The 25,988-nt window shown below is 46.8% G+C and overlaps 2 protein-coding genes across 8 annotated transcripts in view; one reads left to right on the top strand and one right to left on the bottom strand.

Annotated features, from left to right (window-relative positions):
- HYCC1 (hyccin PI4KA lipid kinase complex subunit 1) overlaps positions 1-25,988 on the bottom strand; it is a 369,003-nt gene that overhangs the window by 289,484 nt on the left and 53,531 nt on the right. For 3 of the 6 annotated variants that reach the window (XM_056519767.1, XM_056519765.1, XM_056519769.1), the window contains 3 exons: positions 22,417-22,521; positions 22,055-22,197; positions 21,792-21,894 (listed from right to left, as the gene is read on the bottom strand). The gene's annotated coding sequence lies outside the window, so the exon portion shown is untranslated. Of the gene's footprint in view, positions 1-2,698; positions 2,757-21,791; positions 21,895-22,054; positions 22,198-22,416; positions 22,522-25,988 lie in introns of those variants that run through there. The other 3 variants (XM_056519768.1, XM_056519766.1, XM_056519770.1) reach the window with 2 other exon arrangements.
- Positions 2,848-25,988, top strand: part of KLHL7 (kelch like family member 7) — a 34,078-nt gene continuing 10,937 nt past the window's right edge. The window contains exons 1-7 of one of the 2 annotated variants that reach the window (XM_056519762.1): positions 2,848-2,886; positions 12,856-12,958; positions 13,231-13,324; positions 15,116-15,240; positions 22,283-22,458; positions 23,103-23,277; positions 25,156-25,298. In XM_056519762.1, the coding sequence (XP_056375737.1) occupies positions 12,880-12,958; positions 13,231-13,324; positions 15,116-15,240; positions 22,283-22,458; positions 23,103-23,277; positions 25,156-25,298 (792 nt within the window). In that variant the 5' untranslated portion in view covers positions 2,848-2,886; positions 12,856-12,879. The other variant, XM_056519761.1, reaches the window with a different exon arrangement.

The raw sequence follows: 25,988 nt of genomic DNA on the forward strand, positions 1-25,988 counted from the left end.
TATCCCAACCCATCACTCACCTCCCTCAGCCACTGCCTCACTGTGTCCCAATCCTCTCAGCTCCGATGCGCGTGGCTCCGCCTGCTAGGGCGCACGCGCGCAGGACCTCTGTTTCTTAAAGGGCTAATGCCCAATTAATTAAAGTGATTACACCTGTCCCCTGGTCCATATATTTCTGCTCCTCCCTTGCTTCCCTGCCAGATCTTTGGTTGCTTATGCCATAGTGAAGTCCTGTGTCTCGCTACTGTGTACCTGTTCCCTGTTTCCCTACCTAACCTGTACCTGTGTATCTGCCCTGACCTTCTGCCATCCCGCAACGTCCCATCACATCCCCCATGACGATCCTCCTTCCCCTGACGATCACCCTCCCCTGTGACGATCCTCCTACCCCGTGCCGATCCTCCTCCCCTGCGCCGATTCACCTTCCCTGTAACGATCCTCCTCCCCTGTGACGACCCTTCTTCCCAGTGACGAACCTCCTCCCCCGCGCCGATCTTCCTACCCTGTGCCGATCCACCTCCCCCACGCCGATCCTCCTCCCCTGTGCCGAACCACCTTCCCTGTGACGATCCTCCTACTCTGCGCCGATCTTCCTTCCCTGCGCCGATCCTCCTCCCCTGTGACGATCCTCCTCCCCTGTGACGATCCTCCTCCCCTGTGACGATCCTCCTCCCCTGTGATGATCCTCCTCCCCTGTGACGATCCTCCTCCCCTGTGACGATCCTCCTCCCCTGTGACGATCCTCCTCCCCTGTGACGATCCTCCTCCCCTGTGACGATCCTCCTCCCCTGTGATGATCCTCCTCCCCTGTGACGATCCTCCTCCCCTGTGACGATCCTCCTCCCCTGTGACGATCCTCCTCCCCTGTGACGATCCTCCTCCTCTGTGACGATCGCGACGATCCTCATCCCCTGTGCAATCTCTCTTCGTAACAAATTATTTCACTTCATATCGCCTGTCAGTGATACAGGCTGCAGCTGCGCAATTGTATAAAGTTGTATAAAGTTAGGCAAGGATTTTCTCAGCCATACCACAACTTCCTATATTTGTAGTTGGAACATGGTTAGGCTGGGTTCACACCACGTTTTTCAAATACGGTAACCGTATACGGTTTTCTGCCAAAAAACGTATATGACCGTATCCGAAACCGTATGCATAGAGAATGCATTGTATACTGTATTCCAAATGTTGTGTACGGTTGCATCCGTTTTGCCTCGGATACGGTTTTGCCGATTTTTCAACCGTAGGCAAAAACGCTGTCAACCACGTTTATGCCTCTGGTTGGAAAACCGTATGCGAACCGTATGCGGTTCTTTTAACATTGTTGTCTATAAGAACCGTACACAGAATTTCAGAATACGGTTGCACACGGTTTTTCTAATCCGTTTTTGGAGTTGACACATGCGCAGATTGGAATTTCAATAGAACAATAGTAACTTTATTAAATTGCTGGAAAACTAAGCAAAATAGCAAAACCGTTGGCAAAAACTGATGCAAATGGATAGAACCGTATGGGGGAAAACCGTATACGTTTTAATTTGGAGTCATACGGTTGTATACGGTTGCATACAGTTTTTGCCATACGTTTTTTTAGCGGAAAACCGTATACGGTAACCGTATTTGAAAAACGTGGTGTGAACCCAGCCTTACTGAGACTCTGCAATTGCCACTTCTCTAGAGATCTATGGTGGTCTGAGATCTATGGTGTATATAAGTAGAGACAAAAAAAGACAACCGGGAGGCAGCGCCTCGTGTATTACCCTTGGCTGGTGAGGAATCCACTACACTTACTGGGTGAATAAACCCTGGATTTTAGTGAAGATGGCCGCTCACCTTATAAATGAAGAAAATGCGCATATCTCCCCTCATCCGGGGTATCAAGTGGTTAGTATCAGCTGCCAAGCCCGATGGTCATAAGAAGACAGATATCTTCCTGTAGAAACTGAAGCAATTTACGTAGAAGACCACTATAATCCAGGTGCTGCTTTATCCAAAGATGCAAGGATGCAGGTAGGTATTGTTTAACCAGATACTTTTATGTATATTACAGCATACACGTTAGCAGAATCGTGGCGCGTTTCGGGGTCTATTGCCCCTTCCTCAGATGATCTGAGGAAGGGGCAATAGACCCCGAAACGCGTCACGATTCTGCTAACGTGTATGCTGTAATATACATAAAAGTATCTGGTTAAACAATACCTACCTGCATCCTTGCATCTTTGGATAAAGCAGCACCTGGATTATAGTGGTCTTCTACGTAAATTGCTTGAGATCTATGGTGGTCTGAGATCTATGGTGGTCTGCGATCTATGGTGGTCTGAGATCTATGGTGGTCTGAGATCTATGGTGGTCTGCGATCTATGGTGGTCTGAGTCCTCAGACGCCAATGGATCAAGTTCTCACGTTTCTGTGATGTAAAAAGTTTTCTCTTATAATGCCAGGGACACGTATAAAGGATCTCATAAAGGTTTTATTTCTAAGGATATAGGATACTGTCATTTTTACAAATCTATAACATGTCAGAAGTTTCCATCCCTAAATCTGCACTGTGCTCTTTAGCCTGCTCAGCTCTGCTCGCAAAGTATGGGGCGTATATAAAGTGTCATAGACTCCCTATAACTGTACACATCTATAACATGACACCACTGTGCGCCTGATCCGCCAGGCCTCACCCTCCACAACTACAGTATATACATACATAAGCATTAGACATTACAGCTTCTTTCCGCATCATGTGAACTGGCCCAGAGCCTGGGAGGTGGGGTCTGTCGGGTGACGTCACACATGGGCGGTAATTGTCCTGTGTTGTTGTGTTTGGGCCTCGTTCTCGGCAGCCAATAGCGGCGCGTCCCCTGGGCCTGTGGACCCTGCTGCTCTTCACTGCTGGTTAGTGACTGTATCGGCCCCGGTTGTGTTCGGGTTTAGGGGGACATCGGACCGGGACCTGGCGGGGCCTAGGGGGGCTCCGGATAAGAATGGCTGCGCAAGCCGCAGAGAAAATCCCAAACAAGAAGAAAACCGAGAAGAAATTAGCTGCAAGGGAAGAAGCCAAACTGCTTGCGAGTTTTATGGGAGTGATGAACATCATGCGCAAGCAGGTGAGGAGGAGAGGCCCGGTCTCCTGGGGGCGCCATTGTTATTGTCAGCGCCACCTGACATCTGCTGCAGCAGCGCTGGGACTGTGCCCCTCAACTCAGCACTACAACCCCCAGCATGCACTGACTGTTAGGACACGCTGGGAGCTGTAGTCGGCTGCCCGGGCACGCTGGGAGCTGTAGTTGGCTGTCTGGGCACGCTGGGAGCTGTAGTTGGCTGCCCGGGCACGCTGGGAGCTGTAGTTGGCTGCCTGGGCACGCTGGGAGCTGTAGTTGGCTGCCTGGGCACGCTGGGAGCTGTAGTCGGCTGCTTGGGTACGCTGGGAGCCGTAGCTGGCTGCCTGGGCACGCTGGGGCCGTAGTTGGCTGCCTGGGCACGCTGGGAGCTGTAGTTGGCTGCCTGGGCACGCTGGGGGCTGTAGTTGGCTGCCTGGGCACGCTGGGAGCTGTAGCTGGCTGCCTGGGCACGCTGGGAGCTGTAGTTGGCTGCCTGGGCACGCTGGGGGCTGTAGTTGGCTGCCTGGGCACGCTGGGGGCTGTAGTTGGCTGCCTGGGCACGCTGGGGCCGTAGTTGGCTGCCTGGGCACGCTGGGAGCCGTAGTTGGCTGCCTGGGCACGCTGGGGCCGTAGTTGGCTGCCTGGGCACGCTGGGGGCTGTAGTTGGCTGCCTGGGCACGCTGGGAGCTGTAGTTGGCTGCCTGGGCACGCTGGGAGCTGTAGTTGGCTGCCTGGGCACGCTGGGAGCTGTAGTTGGCTGCCTGGGCACGCTGGGAGCTGTAGTTGGCTGCCTGGGCACGCTGGGAGCTGTAGTTGGCTGCCTGGGCACGCTGGGAGCTGTAGTTGGCTGCCTGGGCACGCTGGGAGCTGTAGTTGGCTGCCTGGGCACGCTGGGAGCTGTAGTTGGCTGCCTGGGCACGCTGGGAGCTGTAGTTGGCTGCCTGGGCACGCTGGGGGCTGTAGTTGGCTGCCTGGGCACGCTGGGAGCTGTAGTTGGCTGCCTGGGCACGCTGGGAGCTGTAGTTGGCTGCCTGGGCACGCTGGGAGCTGTAGTTGGCTGCCTGGGCACGCTGGGAGCTGTAGTTGGCTGCCTGGGCACGCTGGGGGCTGTAGTTGGCTGCCTGGGCACGCTGGGAGCTGTAGTTGGCTGCCTGGGCACGCTGGGGGCTGTAGTTGGCTGCCTGGGCACGCTGGGAGCTGTAGTTGGCTGCCTGGGCACGCTGGGAGCTGTAGTTGGCTGCCTGGGCACGCTGGGAGCTGTAGTTGGCTGCCTGGGCACGCTGGGAGCTGTAGTTGGCTGCCTGGGCACGCTGGGGGCTGTAGTTGGCTGCCTGGGCACGCTGGGAGCTGTAGCTGGCTGCCTGGGCACGCTGGGAGCTGTAGTTGGCTGCCTGGGCACGCTGGGGGCTGTAGTTGGCTGCCTGGGCACGCTGGGGGCTGTAGTTGGCTGCCTGGGCACGCTGGGGCCGTAGTTGGCTGCCTGGGCACGCTGGGAGCCGTAGTTGGCTGCCTGGGCACGCTGGGGCCGTAGTTGGCTGCCTGGGCACGCTGGGGGCTGTAGTTGGCTGCCTGGGCACGCTGGGAGCTGTAGTTGGCTGCCTGGGCACGCTGGGAGCTGTAGTTGGCTGCCTGGGCACGCTGGGAGCTGTAGTTGGCTGCCTGGGCACGCTGGGAGCTGTAGTTGGCTGCCTGGGCACGCTGGGAGCTGTAGTTGGCTGCCTGGGCACGCTGGGAGCTGTAGTTGGCTGCCTGGGCACGCTGGGAGCTGTAGTTGGCTGCCTGGGCACGCTGGGAGCTGTAGTTGGCTGCCTGGGCACGCTGGGAGCTGTAGTTGGCTGCCTGGGCACGCTGGGAGCTGTAGTTGGCTGCCTGGGCACGCTGGGGGCTGTAGTTGGCTGCCTGGGCACGCTGGGAGCTGTAGTTGGCTGCCTGGGCACGCTGGGAGCTGTAGTTGGCTGCCTGGGCACGCTGGGAGCTGTAGTTGGCTGCCTGGGCACGCTGGGAGCTGTAGTTGGCTGCCTGGGCACGCTGGGGGCTGTAGTTGGCTGCCTGGGCACGCTGGGAGCTGTAGTTGGCTGCCTGGGCACGCTGGGGGCTGTAGTTGGCTGCCTGGGCACGCTGGGAGCTGTAGTTGGCTGCCTGGGCACGCTGGGAGCTGTAGTTGGCTGCCTGGGCACGCTGGGAGCTGTAGTTGGCTGCCTGGGCACGCTGGGAGCTGTAGTTGGCTGCCTGGGCACGCTGGGAGCTGTAGTTGGCTGCCTGGGCACGCTGGGAGCTGTAGTTGGCTGCCTGGGCACGCTGGGAGCCGTAGTTGGCTGCCTGGGCACGCTGGGAGCCGTAGTTGGCTGCCTGGGCACGCTGGGAGCCGTAGTTGGCTGCCTGGGCACGCTGGGAGCCGTAGTTGGCTGGCTGGGCACGCTGGGAGCCGTAGTTGGCTGCCTGGGCACGCTGGGAGCCGTAGTTGGCTGCCTGGGCACGCTGGGAGCCGTAGTTGGCTGCCTGGGCACGCTGGGAGCCGTAGTTGGCTGCCTGGGCACGCTGGGAGCCGTAGTTGGCTGCCTGGGCACGCTGGGAGCCGTAGTTGGCTGCCTGGGCACGCTGGGAGCCGTAGTTGGCTGCCTGGGCACGCTGGGAGCCGTAGTTGGCTGCCTGGGCACGCTGGGAGCCGTAGTTGGCTGCCTGGGCACGCTGGGAGCCGTAGTTGGCTGCCTGGGCACGCTGGGAGCTGTAGTCGGCTGCCTGGGCACGCTGGGAGCCGTAGTTGGCTGCCTGGGCACGCTGGGAGCCGTAGTTGGCTGCCTGGGCACGCTGGGAGCTGTAGTCGGCTGCCTGGGCACACTGGGGGCTGTAGTTGGCTGTTTATTTCATGACATATTCTACTTTATGTTAGTGGTAAATTTTCGGCAAACTTGCATAATTTCTTGCTGAAAAATTTCATGAAAATTTTTTACATTTTGCATATTTTTCTTTTTTTTTTTACTTTGAAGCTCTCTGTTTATAAGGAAAATGGATATTCCAAATAAATGATATATTGATTCACACATACAATATGTCTACTTTATATTGTCATCATAAAATTGACAGGTTTTTACTTTTGGAAGACATTAGAGGGCTTCAAAGTTCAGCAGCAATCTTTCAAAAAATTTCAAAATCGGAATTTTTCAGGGACCAGTTCAGTTTAAAGTGGATTTGAGTGGCCTTCATATTAGAAAAACCCCATAAATTACCCCATTATAAAAACTGCACCCCTCAAAGTAACACAGGAATAGTAGAGAGTGAAGGAGAAAATTCAAAATCTAGGAAATACCTCATATGTGGATGCAAAGTGCTCTGTGGGCGCAGTAAGGTGCTTAGAAGGGAAGGAGCGACAAAGGGATTTTGGAGAGATAATTTTGCTGAAATGGTTTTTGGGAGGCATGTCGCATTTAGGAAGCCCCTATGGTGCCAGAACTGCAAAAAAGAAATAAAACCCACATGGCATACTATTTTGGAAGCTACACACCTTCTGAGTATGGAAATACCTCATGTCTGGACGTCAAGTGCTCTGCTGGCGCACTACAATGCTCAGAAGAGGAGGAGTGCCATTGAGCTTTTGGAGATAGAATTTGTTTGGAATAGAAGTCAGGGGCCATGTGCATTTACAAAGCCCCCTGTGGTGCCAGAACAGTGGACCCCCCACATGTGACCCCCATTTTGGAAACTGCACCCCTCACAGAATGTAATAAGGGGTGCAATGAACACTTACACCCCACTAGTGTTTGACAATAGATCTTTGGAACAGTGGGCTGTGCAAATGAAAAATAATATTTTTCATTTTCACGGACCACTGTTCCAAAAATCTGTCAGACACCTGTGGGGCATAAATGTCCCCCCCCCCCCCATGTGTCCTGGGCGCGGTTTCTCTTCCAACACCCCCCCCCCCCCCAAATGAATTATCAGTTGCGCTGTCCCCACATCATGTCGCTGCAAGCGCTCCTTTGCTCATTCTCCTATGAGTTGCGGGCCGCCGGCGCTAGAAATCTGTACTGTACTACAAATAGGGCTGGGTGGTATGACCAAATCTGCGTATATCACAGTATTTTTGTAACTTTCGTCGATTCCACGGTATATAACGGTATTTCCTCCCCCCCCAAATTAATTGTCAGCGCTGCGCTATTCTGCCCCCCCCCCCCAACAAAAATTATCAGCCCAGCGCTGCCCCCATGGGGGTTAAATACTCACATGTCACCCGCTGCCCTCCTTGTGCTGTTTGTTGCTGGCGCAGACACAAGGTAAACAAAATAAACTCACGCGTGTTCCGACGTCGGCCTTACGCTAGGGACGGGAACGTCGGACAGCCCTCAGCCTATCACCGGCCGCAGCGATGTTCCGCCTCGGCCGCTGATAGGCTGAGCCCACTGTCATGTAAGAATCCGCCCACAGCTTCTTACATGACAGTGGGCTCAGCCTATCTGCGGCCGAGGCGGAACAACGCTGCGGCCGGTGATAGGCTGATGGCTGTCCGAGGTTGCATTCACTAAGAAGCAGATGAGGCCGGTACCGGACCAACAGGAGGGGAGTTAACGTTTTTTTTTTCTTTGAAGTTTTTCAAGACTACAACCATTAAACAAGGATTGACATGGTATATAATTTGTGTGATTTCCACACTTCTTCTGAGCATACGGATGAGGGCGAACGCCCTTTGCAATCCTACAACTTAACATTTACAACAAACACCAGCATCATCAAGACTTCAGTTCTGTAACTTACAAGTATCGGTCAGTTGAGGTGAGTTAAAGTTTATTTTGTTTATTTTTTGCAGCCAGGGCATAGGGATACCGCACAGTATAGAGCAGTGGTCTTCAACCTGCCGACCTCCAGATGTTGCAAAACTACAACTCCCAGCATGCCCGGACAGCAAACGGCTGAGAGTTGTAGTTTTGCAACATCTGGAGGTCGGCAGGTTGAAGACCACTGGTATAGAGTGTCAGCGCCGGCGGCCGCAACAAACATGAGGATGAGGAGGGCAGCGCATGCGGGTGACATATCAGTATTTACCCCGATGGGGACAGCGCTGGGCTGATAATTAATTGGGGGGCAGAACAGCACTCGCGGGTGACTTGTGATTAGTTCCCCGATGTGGGGACAACGCAGCGCTGGGCTCATTCATTCATTCCCAAGGGGAAGGGGCCCAACAGGTATTGCGGTATGGGTTTAAATTCATATCGTGCAGCACAAAAATGTCGGTATTTGGTATGAACCGGTATACCGCCCAGCCGTTACTACAAATAACGTTCCCCGGGCTCTGGTACCATCTTCACTGTCCTGCGCTGCGGTCCTCTTACTGTTTCCTTGGGACGGGAAAGTCACAGAGCCGCCAGCCTATCATTGGCCGTATGTCATGTATGAAGCCGGCCTGCTCCTTACATGACAGTGCGCTCAGCCTATCAGCGGCCGAGGCGGGACATCGCTGCGGCCGGTGATAGGCTGACGGCTCTGTGACTTTCCCATCCCCAGGACGGACAGCAGCGGAATGACCGTGAGGCCGGTAATAGGGAATGTCGGAAGGTGGGATAAAGTTTATTTTGTTTATTTTTGCAGCCCGGGCAACATTATTTGTAGTACAGTACAGATTTCTAGCGGCAGCGGCCCGCAACTCATAGGAGGATGAGCAGAGGAGCGCTTGCGGGTGATATGATGTGGGGACAGCGCAGCTGATGATTCATTGGGGACGGAAGAAAAGCAGAACAGCGCTCGCGGGTCACATATGATTTGTTACCCGATGTGGGGACAGCATCGGATCGGATAATTCAGCCGTTGGCTGTCCGGGCATGCTGGGATTTGTAGTTTTGCCACACCTGGAGGTCCGCAGGTTGAAGACCACTGGATAGGAGGTAGAACTCACCTGTCCTCGCCGCTCCGGACCCGTCACCGCTGCCTGGATGTCGCTCCATCGCTGTTGCCGCGTCCCTGTGGTGTCCCCGACGCTCCGGACGTCTTCTTCCCTGGGATCCTCGCTCTCCATCGCCGTCATCATGTCGCTACGCACACCGCTCCTATTGAATGACGGGACGGTGTGCGGGACGACGTGATGACGACGAAGGAGAGCGCCGGCCATGCAGGGGATCCCGGCATGGAGCAGACACCGAGGAGGCAGGTAAGGTCCCTCCCCGTGTCCTGTAAGCTGTTCGGGACGCCGCAATTTCACCGCGGCGGTCCCGAACAGCCCGACTGAACAGCCGGGTTAGTGTTATTTTCGCGTCAGACGTGGTGGTCAGCTTTGATCACTGCGTCTGAAGGGTTAATACAGGGCATCACCACGATCGGTGATGTCCTGTATTAGCCGCGGGTCCCGGCCGTTGATGGTCGCAGGTATTCGCCGTATAAGACGCACCAACTTAAACCCCCCCCAATTTTGGGGAAGAAAAAGTGGGTCTTATACGGCGAAAAATCCGATAGTTGCCAGGTGGCATGTAAGATTCGGGATACGAGTGATTGCAGTTTTGCACATCACTGCTGCTTGTAATATTAGTGAATGGTTTTGTGTTGCAGCATTTCCCATATCACCACTACAACAGCCAAAAAACATCAGTTTCCAGTGGAATGTTGGTCGTAAAGGGGATTTTTTCATATCAACTGGCCCCAGAAAGTTAAACCGATTCATAAATTACTTCTTTAAAAAAATCTTAATCCTTCCAGTAGTTATCAGCTGCTCAAGTGTAGTTGTTATTTTCTGTCTTACCACAGTGCTCTCTGCTGACACCTCTGTCCGTGTCAGGAACTGTCTAGAGTAGGAGCAAATCCCCATAGCAAACCTATACTGCTCTGGACAGTTCATGACATCAGCTTCTGAGTTTGAGTTCTTTTCTGTCTGACAACTCTGTCCATATCAGGAACTATCCAGAGTAGGATAGGTTTGCTATGGGGATTTGCTCCTAGTCTGGACAGTTCCTGACACGGACAGAGGTGTCAGCAGAGAGCACTGTGGTCAGACAGAAATGAACAACTACACTTCAGCAGCTGATACATAGTGGAAGGATTAAGATTTTTTAATAGAAGTAATTTACAAATCTGTTTAACTTTATGGAGCCAATTGATATGAAAATTGTTTTTCACAGGAATACCCCTTTATATTGTGCAACTGTAATAAAGTAGTGCAGCAGCAAGTCGCACAAATGTGTCTGTTACACAACGTAGATGTGATTTGCAGTCATGTGACATTTGTCACCGTGTGGCCACAGGCTAATGTTAGTGCATGTTATCACGTTGCAGCTTAGTGGGACTGCAAAATAATAATTTTATGGCGAATCACGGCTGTGAAAATTTGGTTGCATAGACACAATTTGCTTCATGGTGACTTTGGTCACACAACATAAAGATCACAGGGTCACATTGCCTATAATGATTTTCAATGTGGTCTTGTTGCGGCTTGTGACAAACGTGACTGTTGCCCAAAGTCCTACTTTGGAGCAGTGATGATGAGGAAAGTAGGTTTAAAATAGGTGATATATTAGTGGCCTGGTAGTATGGTCACTTGGCAGATGTCCATGGAGTGTATCCTTTAAGAAAGGTACATAACATAGGCACAGGTAGTACTGTCTCCCTGTCTCCTATTCATTCATTGCGCCATGACTGATGGGGAAGAGTCATGTCACTTCTTTTCTGTGCTGTTCTGTACTAAAGCTCACATTGAAGTGCTCTTTTTTTTTTTTGTCATGGTAAACATACTCTAAGGCTATGTTCACTCTTCCAGAATGTCCGCATGGAAAATTTCTGGGTGGACATTCCGGAGACTGCCGGCACCGGCATAACATGTCTGTGCTAAGACCGTATGGGGAAAAACGGAATGTCTCAAAGACGGATATGCATTCCGTGCAGAGTCCGCAGAAAGAATGGAGCAGTTGATTCTTTCTGCAAACACTGAAAACAGAATTTCCATGCCAGAAACATGGCTGGCATGGAAATTCTGCCATGTGCACAGGGCAGTAGAATCCCATTGAATGCAATGGGACTCTGCTGCTCCGGAATTCCGCACAGAAATTTTGGACGTGTGAACATGGCCAAAGGCTATTTTCAGACGGGGTAATTTCCATGCAAGAATTCTGACGGAAATTCCGCTGAAATTTACTGTGCATTCACCTCAATAGAATTCCACTCTCCCATTCAAATTCTGCTTTCCACATTCCACAAAAATATAACACTACTACTAACAAATATAACACCACTACGAGCAAACACTCTGCGATGTGCGAGTTGCCTCGCACATGCACGTGGTGACTTGCATATCGCAGTGTGTCTGCTCGTATCGGCAAATTGACGCTATGAGCAGGCACAGCTGGAGGCACACTGTAGGGTCCAATATAACACCACTATGAGCATGCGCGCGGCAACTCGCACATTGCAGTGTGTCTGCTCTCGTCGGCGAATTGGCGCTATGGGCAGGCACAGTTGGAGGCACACTGTAGGGTCCATCGTCGGCGGATCCGCAGCCTAAAATATGCTGCCGATCTGTCCTTGTGAACCTACACTTAGACTGTAAATATTACAAACTTTTTAATAATAGATAACCCTGTGTTATAGCGGTAGACTTTTTAAAGACTAACTTAAAGCGTACCCGTCAGATCCAACAAAATGTGTGTGTGTGTATATATATATATATATATATCACTCAGTACCTAATCCTGACCATGTACATGTAATTTTTATGTGTCTAGCACCTTTATATTTTTATTACACTTTTTATTTAGCTCACTAGTCTGAAATCCTCCCAAAGGGAGGGGCGTGGCCTCACTGTACATGTCTCCGCCCCCTCCCTCAGTATGCTGTCTGCTCACATCTCCTCTAGCATTACCAAAACTACAACTCCCAGCTTGTCCTCACTGACAGTAGCGGGACACAAGCTTACTGTGGGAGGATTTTTCCTCCAGCTCTGAGCCCTGCGTTGTCAATCAAGGATGTGTGTCCATGACATAGGTGATGATGCATGGACACAGCAGGACTAGTATGTGTCCAAGCAGGCGGGGGAGCAGTTGTTTGACTGGCTTTTTTAATCTAATGAAAGCAATTGCAAAACCCATTGGTTATACATGCTTTTCAACATATCAAAAGTTTCCATATCTGAGAGTGCCCATTTAAAAACTAAACTAAAACAATATTGTATATCTACCTATAAATCAATAAGGTATACACTATACAATTTAGAATTTTTAGTTTTTGGGGCATTCTTTCCCCAAATCAGTGCATATAAGTAAAGGCATTTTATGTGCAGTTTTTTTAACCTATTGACAAAAGCCCATTTACATGTACACGTGCATTTTTTCTGCCATATTTTACCACCAATAGAGGCGTATAGAAAGGAAACGCCACAAAATCTGGAAAAAAAGATGCCAGAACATACTGCCAAAAAACACCATTACACTTACAAAAAATTTATGTAGATCTGGCATCTCCTATTATTTCCCTATCACCAGCTAACATCTGGCCACAGCATTTTTGGCCCAAAATAACTTTTTTTTTTTGCTGTTTTGAATGTGTATCTAAGAGTAATGTGGGCAGAGTAAAAGTGTCAAGTCACAAAAGTTTGCATAAAAATGAGAAACTTCTGTGCACCCAAAATTCTGGACTTACAGCTTACTCCCCATTGAGAACACATGCAGTGCAGTCAGTTGACCCTCATTGAAGGTGTATGGCCATCTTTAATCCTTTGTTGTGTGTATTACCATTATTCACCTCTATAGAGATTATGTATTATTTTACATGTTTATTCTTTTTACTTTTCTTTCAGAAAACCTTGTGTGATGTTGTTCTTATGGTGCAAGATCGAAAAATCCCAGCACACCGCGTAGTGTTGGCAGCTGCAAGTCACTTTTTTAACCTTATGTTTACCAGTAAGTTTCCACCTTGACCATTGTCCACATCATTCTGTATCACCCATACTTTTGGGCTATTCCGTGCCCAGTAGTCTATAATCCGTATCTTACCCTGTTATGTAATACGGGTGCCCCTGCTCTGAGGAGCTTGGCAAAAGACACCCATCTGGGGCTGAATAAAAGAACAGCAGCTGCGGGAAGAAAGGCATTACAATGTCTATTCTATTGTTGATCTGAATGTCTTACATGAATATGATGAAATAGATTGACTTATTATTTTTGTTTCTTAGCCAACATGATTGAATCGAAGTCCTTTGAGGTGGAGCTGAAGGATGCAGAACCTGACATCATAGAACAGCTTGTGGAGTTTGCATACACTGCAAGGTACTTACTGAGTTTTCTTCATTACATACCGTATGTACTCGAGTATAAGCCGACCCGAATATAAGCCGAGGCCCCTAATTTCACCAGAAAAACCCAGGAAAAGTTATTGACTCGACTATAAGCCTAGGGTGAGAAATACATCATCCCCCCCATGTCATCATCCAGACACCCGTCATCATCCCCCCCCCCCCCCCCCCCCCATCATCACCACCTGTCAATCCCTTCATCAGTGGTCTTCAACCTGCGGACCTCCAGATGTTGCAAAACTACAACTCCCAGCATGCCCGGACAGCCATCGATCGACCTGTCTTTCCCTTCATCAGTGGTCTTCAACCTGCAGACCTCCAGGGCATGCTGGGAGTTGTAGTTTTGAAACCTCTGGAGGTCCGCAGGTTGAAGACCCCTGCGGCCTTAGTCATCATCCAGCCCCCCCCCCCCCCCCCCTCTTTGTTTTGTACTCCCCTCCCCTCGGCGGAAAGTTAGGGTGAGATGGTCCGGGCCATCTATGGTCCAGGGACCGTCCGGTGGGGATGGTTAGACGTTGCGGGCTGTCCATTTTCACCGAGGGGCCCTCTTCTCCGCGCTTCGGGCCTGCCCCGGACTAGTGACGTTGCCTTGACGACGACGCACAGGGACGTTCATGCGCAACGTCCCTGTGCGTCGTCGTCAAGGCAAAGTCACTGGTCCGGGGCTGGAGCGGAGAAGAGGGCCTCCCGGGGAAAATGGACAGCCCGCAACGTCTAACCATCCCCACCGGACGGTCCCTGCAGCATAGATGGCCCGGACCAGCTCACCCTAACTTCACGCCGGGGGGAGGTGAGAACAAAACAAAAGGGGGGGTCTGGATGATGACGAAGGCTGCAATGGTCTTCAACCTGCGGACCTCCAGAGGTTTCAAAACTACAACACCCAGCATGCCCGGACAGCCATCAGCTGTCCAGGTATGCTGGGAGTTGTAGTTTTGCAACATCTGGAGGTCCGCAGGTTGAAGACCACTGAGAAGGGATTGACAGGCGGAGAGTTCACTCGAGTATAAGCCGAGGGGGGTGTTTTCAGCACGAAAAATCGTGCTGAAAAACTCGGCTTATACTCGAGTATATACGGTATGTGTGTTTGCTGTATAAACAAAGGACATTAAATTCATTATTCATGTGTTATTCTGTTAAAAGGAATATGTCGCCTGATAAGCCACAAGAATAGAATCCTGTTGGCATACTAGTGCTGGAGCCATAACCTCGTGGTGCCTCTCAGCCAACCGTATAGAATTCTGCATGTTCAGAATACATTTGAGGGAATTTATCTAGCAGTGAATGGTGGCATTTGAGTTCTTTAAAGGGGTACTCTGTTGCTCAGCGTTTGGAACAAACTGTTCCGAACGCTGGAGCTGGCCGTGGGAGCTTGTGACGTCATAGCCCCGCCTCTTGTGATGTCATGCCCCACCCCCTCAATGCAAGTCTATGGGAGGGGGCGTGACAACCGTCACGCCCCCTCCCATAGACTTGCATTGAGGGGGCGGGGCATGTCATAATGCAGGGCTATAACGTCAAGAGCTCCCGGGGCCGACTCCAGCGTTAGGAACAGTTTGTTCCAAACGCTGAGCAGTGTAGTACCCCTTTAACATTAAGCCCGCCATGAAAGAGAAAGGGGGCAGGGTCACTGCCTCCCACCACATTTACTATAATCTACGCTAGTAGTTTGTGTAAATTATAGGGAAAATCTATGCCAACTAGTGGCTGTCATAGATTTCTAGTGGCTAGGTTTTTTACTAATTTTTATTTTATTTTTTATCAGAATTTCTGTAAATAGCAACAATGTCCAGTCTTTATTAGACGCAGCAAATCAGTACCAGATCGAGCCGGTGAAAAGAATGTGCGTGGAGTTCTTAAAAGAACAAGTGGATGCCTCGAACTGCTTAGGTAAATCCCTGTGCATTAAATTACTGGATTGGAAATAGTGAAAATGCTTTAATCTGGCATCTAATAATCCATTAGGATAACGTCACACGTGCGTATTTTCTGCTGCAGATTTTGCTACCCATTGAAGTCAGCGGGCAGCAAATCTGCAGCTTCTATCCATAGATAGGACCCTTTTAGGGTAGGAAAACGCTACGTTCTGGCCCCCGTTAATAGTTTCTGTGGGCATCCCGCTGAAAACGAGATGCCGACATACTGTTAACAGGAGCAGCACACACCATTCAGTTCTGCTGTCGAACGAAGTCACACTCATGACAGAGGCTATTGCGCTTTTGAAATAGGGCACACATCCCGAAAGGAGTCATTAGGTGATTCCTTTCGGCCATAGAATTGAATGGGGTCCGCTGTGCCCGTTAACAGCATACGTCAGCATCTTGTTTTCAGTGGGATGCCAACGCATATGATGAACAGGGGCCAAAACGCAGTGTTCTTACCCGGGCTGACGCTTCCCCTTATGGTCTCCGGGATCGGCACTTGTTTGCTGAGCCTTCACAAGGCCCAATCAGTCTTGTGGCCAGCCCCACCAAATGATTCCCAAAAGCTGCGAATGTGAATCCCACCCTTAAATATATTTTCACAGCTGTGAAATCAGTTGCTCTTTGACCTGTAAAAAAAATATGGGCACCATGAACAGCAGCTGGTGGAAAGCTATTTTTAATTTAATTTTTTTGCTAATCTTAACAAAAATGGGGGGAGGGGGGTTTCCCATGCCGGTCTTATGTCTTTTCGTAATTTATTTAAGGTGCACTCCTTAATATGTTGGGCATTGCAGCAGCTGCACTGCACGATGTGCTTTGGTAGCTCCGAGCTAACATATATACAGTATACAATTTATGCTAGCTCTTTGTTTTGCTTGTTTGTATATTCATTTGTCTAATCACTTGCTTATTATTTTCCAATACCTGCAGCCTATTAGCTTTTGCTTTAGTCAGGGTCTAATAGGCTCGCAGTAGTGCTGGGGGCTTTTGTCTGCCTCTTGTTTGCTATGGTAGCCTTTTGGCACCCTGCAGCATTGCTGAAGGGCACTTCTTCCTAAGGTGTCATACCCCCTCCCATAGACTTGCATTTAAGAGGGCGGGGCATGACGTCATGAGTGGGTGGGACTATGACATCACATGCTCCAAACACTGAGCAGCGGAGTACCCCTTTAAGGGCTATTCACACACATCTGATCCAAACTTTAAATCCGCAGCAGATCCTGTGTGTGTGCACCCTTGGAGTAAGAATAACATACAATGCACTAAAGAGAATGTATAAAAAGGTGACCTGCATCAGAGAAGATACAATAGCAGAAGAGCCCTGCCCTAAGGTTTACATTCTAGGTGTGGCATCAGATTTATGAGCCTAGATTATATCTGCACACCAAGGCTTTGTTCTTTTATTTGTTGTAGATTTCTTTTTGCCAAGTGTTAGTACAATGAAGCAGTTGTTATTAACTCAAATTTTGCAAGCATTTTGACCTTAAAGGAAACATATCTCCTAGATTGTGTTAACTATTTATACAGAAACACATATTTTTTCCCTTTCTTAATTTTCTGATTGTATTACTACTGTTTTCTGTACACGATTATGGGGACTGCCATCTTGCCTGAATTGTTGCAGTATTCTGTGAAATACAGTCATGGCCATAAATGTTGGCACCCCTGAAATTTTTCAAGAGATTTACGTATTTCTCACAGAAAAGGATTGCAGTAACACATGTTTTGCTATACACATGTTGATTCCCTTTCTGTGTATTGGAACTAAACCAAAAAAGGAGGAAAAAAAAGCTAATTGGACAAGTGTCACACCAAACTCCAAAAATGGTCTGGTCAAAATTATTGGCACCCTTAAAGGGGTATTCCAGGAAAAAACTTTTTTTTTATATCAACTGGCTCCAGAAAGTTAAACAGATTTGTAAATGACTTCTATTAAAAAACCTTAATCCTTCCAATAATTATCAGCTGCTGAAGTTGAGTTGTTGTTTTCTGTCTGGCAACACTGCTCTCTGCTGACATCTCTGCTTGTCTTGGGAACTGCACAGAGTAGAAGAGGTTTTCTATGGGTATTTGCTTCTACTCTGGACAGTTCCCGAGACAGATGTCATTAGAGAGCACTTAGAAAGAAAAGAAACTCCACTTCAGCAGCTGATAAGTACTGAAAGGATTACGATTTTTTTAATAGAAGTAATTTACAAATCTACAAAGCAAAGGTGTGATATTCGGCACTGCTATAACTGGCTAAGCTGGACTATTAGACGGACACTCAACAAGGAAAATCCAGAGAGCTGTGGTGGTGCTCTGATAATGTAGCAAGGTTAAAATCTTCAGTACAATGAAGAAATAGAAATAATCGGCACTCACCGGTCTTCTCTCAAAACAGCTTCTTTATTGAAAAATACTCACAACATGAAATGCAGTCGGGGAGAGGGATCGGTGCGGTAGGTAAGTAGTAGGCGACAGATTCTGTTTCGCTCGTTACACGAGCCTCATCCGGCCATGTCTACCTGGAACTCTATGATGCTTCTTATACAGGTGAGCGGCCAATCACAGAAGCTCTGGTCCGCCCTCCTTACCTGGCGAGTCCTCATTCGAGTCTCGCCATTGGCTAACCGTCGCCATTTTGTAAGTGCGTCAGTATAAGTTAGCATAAACAATAGAGAGAACGTACAGATTAAAAACATAATAGTTTAAAAACAAGATGCATAGTCTACCTTTTCATTAAGGCCAAGAGGGCCTGCTGCTGCTGTTTGTATAATCCAAAATGTTTCTCTTTGCAATAAGTATTGGTCTAGGCTGATCCCCGGTCTGGGTTTAACTCTTTCTATCCCAGAAAATGTAAGATGGTCCAGTTTTCCCTCCGTGGGTTTCTATCATATGGGCTATAAGGCGAGGCGCTCCTTTTAAAGTACGAAAGGAATATAGGTGTTCCCTAATCCGAGCGCAAAGCTGTCTTATCGTTTTGCCAATATAGTAGAACCCACAGGGGCAATATATAACATATACAACAAATTTAGTTCTACACGTAATTAGATCCGACACTGTATGCGTAATTGCACCTAGTCTCATGGTTTTTAATTCAGCATTGTACTTGCAGAAATTACATAATTTACATGCAGAGTTCCCTTTTGGGGTAAATTTCTCCAGCCATGTACCTTCTACATTTTTCTTTGCTTTTTCTTGTTTCTTAAGAACGTCACCTATAGTTTTGTTCTTCCTATGTGAGATTAGTGGCTTCTTACTTGCAATATCTTTTAAGTTCTGCATCACTTTCTAGTATGTGCCAATTACGTCTTACTGCCTGTTCCATGGTTTTATTTAAGGGGGTATTCTGAAATGTGAAAGTGAATCGTCTGTGTTCGGGTAAGTATTTCTTGTTCTTATTTTTATTTTTCAATAAATCTCAGTTGCTCTTTTTCTCCCTTCTTTTATTAGATGTAATGGGTATTGTCTTTCTATAAGTCTCTTTTGTAGACCATCTGCTTGTTTACTGAATGTCTCCTCTGATGCATTGTTAGGTTTCAGGCGAATATATTGCCCGTAGGGAACACCCTCCTTCACTGATGCTGGATGAGAGCTATAGTAGTGAAGAAGGGTGTTCCTGGCCATCTCTTTTTTGTAACCCTCGCTCAATATCTTATTGCCATTAATTGACAATTTAACGTCCAAAAACTCGATGGATAATCCACCGAATTGTGATGTGAAAGCAAGATTCATTTTGTTCACTTAATTTAGATATCTAACAAAATTGTCGAATTGTAACTCTGTCCCTGCCCATGCTATCAATATATCATCCACGTAACGGGCATAAAATTTTAAATGCCCGATAAATTGATTTGTGGATGAATATATGTATTGCCTCTCAAATTCAGCCAAGAAGAGATTTTCATAAGTACAGGACACCGGGGTACCCATCGGGGTCCCGGTGTCCTGCTTATACCATCTATCTCCAAACATAAATGTACTGTTCGTTAGTACAAAAGATAATACATCAACTATGAATCCTATGAATTCTTCTGATTTATTGGACCTTCTTTGACAGCCTGTACACCCGTATCGTGTGGGATACGGGTGTACAGGCTGACCACATCAATAGAACATAATCTCCATTCTTGTTCCCAATTCAAATCTTCCATCATCTGTAAAAGATGCAACGTATCCTTTATATAAGCAGGTATTAACTTCAGCATTGGGCTCTAGCCATTCTAGGTAATGTGAGAGATGTTCAGTGACAGACCCCACCCCCGAGATGATAGGTTGCCCCGGGGGTGGAATCTGCCCCTTATGAACCTTTGGTAGGTGGTACCAGGTTGCGGGCTTAGGTGTTTCTGGAATAAGACGCTCTGCGTTCTTTTTAGACAAAGTACCCTTCTCTACTGCTGAGTGAAGGAAAGAAGTTCTTAAGAAACAAGAAAAAGCAAAGAAAAATGCAGAAGGTACATGGCTAGAGAAATTTACCCCAAAAGGGAACTCTGCATGTAAATCATGTAATTTCTGCAAGTACAATGCTGAATTAAAAACCATGAGACTAGGTGCAATTACGCATACAGTGTCGGATCTAATTACGTGTAGAACTAAATTTGTTGTATATGTTATATATTGCCCCTGTGGGTTCTACTATATTGGCAAAACGATAAGACAGCTTTGCGTTCGGATTAGGGAACACCTATATTCCTTTCGTACTTTAAAAGGAGCGCCTCGCCTTATAGCCCATATGATAGAAACCCACGGGGGGACAACTGGACCATCTTAAATTTTCTGGGATAGAAAGAGTTAAACCCAGACCGGGGATCAGCCTAGACCAATACTTATTGCAAAGAGAAACATTTTGGATTATACAAACAGCAGCAGCAGGCCCTCTTGGCCTTAATGAAAAGGTAGACTATGCACCTTGTTTTTAAACTATTATGTTTTTAATCTGTACGTTCTCTCTATTGTTTATGCTAACTTATACTGACGCACTTACAAAATGGTGACGGTTAGCCAATGGCGAGACTCGAATGAGGACTCGCCAGGTAAGGAGGGCGGACCAGAGCTTCTATGATTGGCCGCTCACCTGTATAAGAAGCATCATAGAGTTCCAGGTAGACATGGCCGGATGAGGCTCGTGTAACGAGTGAAACAGAATCTGTCTGGAGATGGACTTGTAACCTTGAGATTGTTGATATTTTTCCACAATTTTGGTTCAAGTCCTCAGACGGTTCTCTTCTCCTCTTTCTGTTGTCCATGCTTAGTGTGGCTCACACAGACACACAGTGCAAAGACTAAGTGAACTTCTCTCCTTTTTTTTCTGCTTTGGGGTGTAATTTTTATATTGCCCACACCTGTTACTCGCCCCAGGTGAGTTTAAAGGAGCATCACATGCTTGAAACAATCTTATTTTTCCACAATTTTGAAAGGGTGGCAATCATTTTGTCCTGACCATTTTTGGAGTTTGGTGTGTTTTTATTCCCCCTCCCTTTTATGGTTTAGTTCCAATACACATAAAGGGAATAAACATGTGTATAGAAAAACATGTGTTACTGCAATAATTTTCTGCGAGTAATACTTAATTTTCTTGAAAAATTTCAGGGGTGGCAACATTTATGGCCATGACTGTAGGCTTTACAACAGTTACATTCGACACAGGTACCTGAAGTTTGGAGTGGACATCCTGGGAGACACTCATAGCCACCAATCACAGCTCAGCTTTCGGTGTGTAGTCTGTGCTTGAAAAATTAAAGCTCCACTGTGCTATAGGCAATATAGGAAATTTCCATATTTTAGAATGTATTAAATTCCATTGTAGAACGTTCTGGGCATGCTGTGTGACCTAACAAACACCTATTGTGAATGGTGGGATCCTCTGTTACCTATAGATACACTAACTGGCCACAGTAACTCTAAAAACCATGGTTTACAGAATACTACCTCTAAATGCACAACACGTCAAACCTTGAAACAGATGGGCTACAGCAGCAGAAGACCACACCTGGTGCCATTCCTGTCAGCTAAGAACTGTAAACTGTTTTTTTTTCTTCTCTTTTAACAGTTCCACTTTAAAGGGGTACTTTGCCAGAATACATACACACACACATATATATATATCATATAAAGTTTACTGTCAGGAGAAAAAATGTTTGACAATTTGCCCACACATGTCAAATGTTTTAAACACATCGGATCTCACTCATGAGAACCACAGCGATCGCTAGTTAACAGCCAGATAGCACACCACTCACTCCTCCGCCAGATCCATCCTTTTCTGTACAAGCATTTTAGTTCTCAGTAGCAATTCCTTTTTGTGTTCTTTAGAACAATTTCTATGACGTGCAATTCCCACCTGCAGGGTACACAAACATTTGCACTGCTATTCTCAACTGCAGAGTGCAGATCTTTTTAATATAAGTGATGTGTAAACTAGGTCAGGCCGGTGGCCTAGTTCAGGGCTGTAAGGTCCTTGCCCAAGTTCTCCTCACAGACTCCTCACAAACCTAAAGACACACACTCCTGCCCTGCACTCAACTTCAGACTCACTTTGACTTTCTGTTAAAAAGAGTCCAGGCTAGGATTAGGTACAGTCTTCCTTCTAGAAGGTTCCTACAGTTTTAGTGTGTAACCATTTCTGTCTTAGCATTCCCTGGATACAAATGAAAGGCAATGTGTAAAACCTCTTGCAGCATGAAACATCATACACTGTGTCACATAGAAAGGCACATGAAATTCTGATCCAGTCCCTAGTGGACCCAACAGGACACTACACATATAGAATCCGTAGGCATTTTCTAAAGAACACCTACCTAAAGTAAACTCAGGCAGCCTCACAGGACAGCGCTGGCAGACTTTCTTCTTCTTCTCCATATAAAACATCAGCTATGATGCTGAGACAGATCGGCCATGATGGGTATTCTCTCCTATCCTCACTATTTATTCAGGATAGTGCCTGTGAATTAAAGAATGTTTGTAATTTTTATGATTTCTTGTGAATTGAAATAAATACATCCATCATGTTCTTGATGTGTCCTTAGGTATCAGTGTCCTAGCAGAATGTCTTGACTGTCCAGAGCTGAAGTCCACCGCAGATGATTTTATTCACCAACATTTCACTGAAGTTTACAAAACGGATGAGTTTTTGCAATTGGATGTGAAACGAGTTACCCACCTTCTAAATCAGGATACTTTGACTGTTCGTGCTGAAGACCAGGTATGGTGCCTATAATGCAGAACTCTACCACACCATGTTTATAGCACTAGGATTGCCACTCATCTGTAAATTCACGAAAAATCCAGTGTCAGTAATACAGATTTGATGCATCAGTGTTTTTGTATTTACAGGCGTTTGATTATTATAATTTTACAGTTTACTGTAAATGCTGCTAATGTGTTCATTATAGTATACATACATTTCATGTAATCTCTGATTCATTATGTATAATTCATTTCAGCTCAATGTTAGGTTACATCCTGTAACAGACTTCCTGTATACAGAACACCTTAGCCAGGAATTCAGCAAACTCTGTCCTCCACCCACTTTGTAGGAGGGGTTATCGGTAGGAAAGTGTAATGGGATGGAGATAGAGTTGGCTGAATTCCCAGCTACAGTGTTGTGTACACAGGAACAGGAAGTCTGTTACAGGGTGTACACCAGAGCAGTCAGTTTGCATCAGAAGAAAAGCATGAAATGTAGTAAAATAACTTTATCTAACAATATATGCTCATGCATTAGACAGGTAACAATAGGTTTCATTGTCAGATAACCTTTTTAATGTTTTATTATATAAAGTGCTTTAGATCAAAACAGCACAATACAAATCAGTTAATAATTTGCATTTCAATTGTTTCTTTTAGGTTTATGATGCGGCTGTGAGATGGTTAAAATACGATGAACCAAACAGGCAACCGTATATGGTGGATATTCTTGCAAAAGTCAGGTTTCCTCTCATTTCTAAAAATTTTCTGAGTAAAACGGTGCAAGCAGAGCCTCTCATACAGGACAACCCAGAGTGCCTTAAGATGGTTATCAGTGAGTGAGACCTTCATTTTTGTACAATTTCATGACATAGTTATTTAGAAAAAACACCTCACATACATTTTTATTTATATGCATTTTTTTTGTGCATCCATTCACACCTTGTCTTTGATATCCTTCATTGGGATCCACGAGGACCCCATGGTATGCTAGCATTGGGCCATTGAATTTAATTGGCAGAAAAAAAGTCTGCTAGTGTTGATATTCGGTTGCATTGGGTTCAATGTTTTTTGATTCCTGGATTACCCCTTTTAACACTATCCCCCAGCTTTCCTAGGCTCCTGAATTGCTCATCTGCCTAGTACTACAACCACATGGATGACATTGCAGGGATTATTGTATGATTTCTGAAGTTTGCATGTGCATAAAGTGATCCAGCTATAAGAAAACATGCCATTCAGGAGCATGAAAAAGCCAGGTGAGAATATCTAACCTATATTTTTTATGCTCCTGAATGGCATATCTGCTTATAGCTGCATCTCTTTATGCACATGCAAACTTTAGAAATCATATAATCCCTGCAATGGCGGCCATGTTGTTGCCAACGACCTTTCTGTAGCCTGGAAAAGCTGGGTGAGACAACCACTGCTTCTGAATTGAATCTGCATCACTATAGAAATGTGACATCAGTGGTCTGGTCGATGGACAGATAAGCACTGACTGATTCTGAGTCCAGGGCAGGCTCCAGTCAATGGCCATTGTACTACGTCACATACCAACTCCAGTAATGCTCAGTGCGGCACACGCATGCTGTGGTAGTACAAGATGATGGCGAGGGAGGAGAGAGCAAGATTCTGTGCCAACGTGAGCTGGGACATATTTATAGAGGCCGAATCTGTGGTGCTGGAGTGTGCAGGACCTGCAGGCATAGCCCGTGACCGCCCGCTCTAGTCCACAACAACCTCATTACCTCCCCCACCTGCAAGTTTTGTATTTGTCCTGTAGGGCTCAACTTTGTACTGTTTTTTCTTTACTTTACATATTATTTGCTTTACATGGAATCTTGATGCTTACACATTTTTGGATTGCTACCAGCATGAATGTTCTGTGGAGCCCACAAGTCTTTGCCCAGTAGGTGGTTTCCCAGCATTCCTTGCATGAACATGTATACAGAGGTGACAAACAGACACTGATTAGGACCGCCTATTGGACTCCTAAGCCCAGAATAAGCAGAAACTTTAATAAATAAAACAAAATAACAAAATGTTTCCCCACAACACTATAGATCAGCTTTTCATGCTCTATAACATGATCCTGGCAGACTAGACTGCTTGTTAAAAGGGTACTCCGCTGGAAAACGTTCATTTTTTTTTTTTTTTTACCCCTTTTAATCAACTGGTGCCAGAAAGTTGAACAGATTTGTAAATTACTTCTATTTATAAATCTTAATCCTTCCAGTGCTTATCAGCTGCTATATGCCCCACAGGAAGTTCTTTTCTTTTTGAATTTCTTTTGTCTGACCACAGTGCTCTCTGCTGACACCTCTGTCCATTTCAGGAACTGTCCAGAGTAGGAGTAAATCCCCATAGCAAACCTATCCTACTCTGGACAGTTCCAGAAATGGACAGAGGTGTCAGTAGAGAGCACTGTGGTCAGACAGAAAGGAAATTCAAAAAGAAAAGAGCTTCATCTGGAGCATACAGCAGCTGAACTTTTAGCAGGGTAGTATACAGTAGTAGTATACAGCAGCTTAACTTTCTGGCACCAGTTGATTTAAAAAATCTTTTCCAGCAGAGTACCCTTTAAAAACTAAAATGTTTTTGTTCAATTTTAGTATTATAATTATTGTATCTAGTTTGTATTTTAAAGTTACCCCATGGTAACTTGTTTGTCATAAAATAATCCAATTTTTTTTAAATCTTTTTTTTATAGGTGGGATGCGTTATCACCTATTATCCCCTGAAGACAGAGAAGAACTAGCAGAAGGGACCAGACCTCGAAGAAAGAAGCACGATTATCGGATTGCGTTATTTGGGGGCTCGCAGCCTCAGTCCTGTCGATACTTTAATCCTAAAGTATGTGTGCTTTGTTAAAATGTTGTCATTTAAAAGGAAATGGATCTCGGGTCACTGCTGATTTGTGTTGACGGAGGGATCTACAGAATGCTTAGAGCAGTGGTCTTAAACTGGCCCTCCAGATGTTTCAAAACTTCAACTCCCAGCATGCCCGGACAGCCAACGGCTGTTCGGGCATGCAGGGAGTTAAAGTTTTGCAACAGCTGGATGGCCACAGTTTGAGACCTCTGGCTTAGAGGATTTGGCACCAGGAAATGGTTACAGGAAATGTATGAGAAAACTCAAATCATTGAAATCATTGTCCATCCGCTTGCAATGTCAGATTTTCTGTAGCAAACCCTTGAGTATGGCCAAAGGATATTCTACATAGTCTTGTATTTCTATAAATCAGTGAAAGTTATACGAAAGAGAACAGTGTTAGACCTGAGGAAGAGAGTTAAATTACTCCCAAAACGCGTCGTCTGCTGTATTTTTAATGTTTAAAGTTATTACATCCACCCTTGAAACTATTCATGTTTTGGACCTTCCTGCTAGCGCCAAGACAAATACTTCTTCTTTTCCTGCATATCTGCATTGTACAAGAAGAGGGACTTTTAGGGCACGGAGGTAAGGAGCAGTTCTCCGACTGCCATGTTAATTTTATCAGAACATCCACACTGCCGTGGTTCCGATCAGACCCCCTAGCCCACA

This window comes from Hyla sarda, chromosome 5 (genome assembly GCF_029499605.1).
Source record: "Hyla sarda isolate aHylSar1 chromosome 5, aHylSar1.hap1, whole genome shotgun sequence".
Taxonomy (NCBI): Eukaryota; Metazoa; Chordata; class Amphibia; order Anura; family Hylidae; genus Hyla; species Hyla sarda.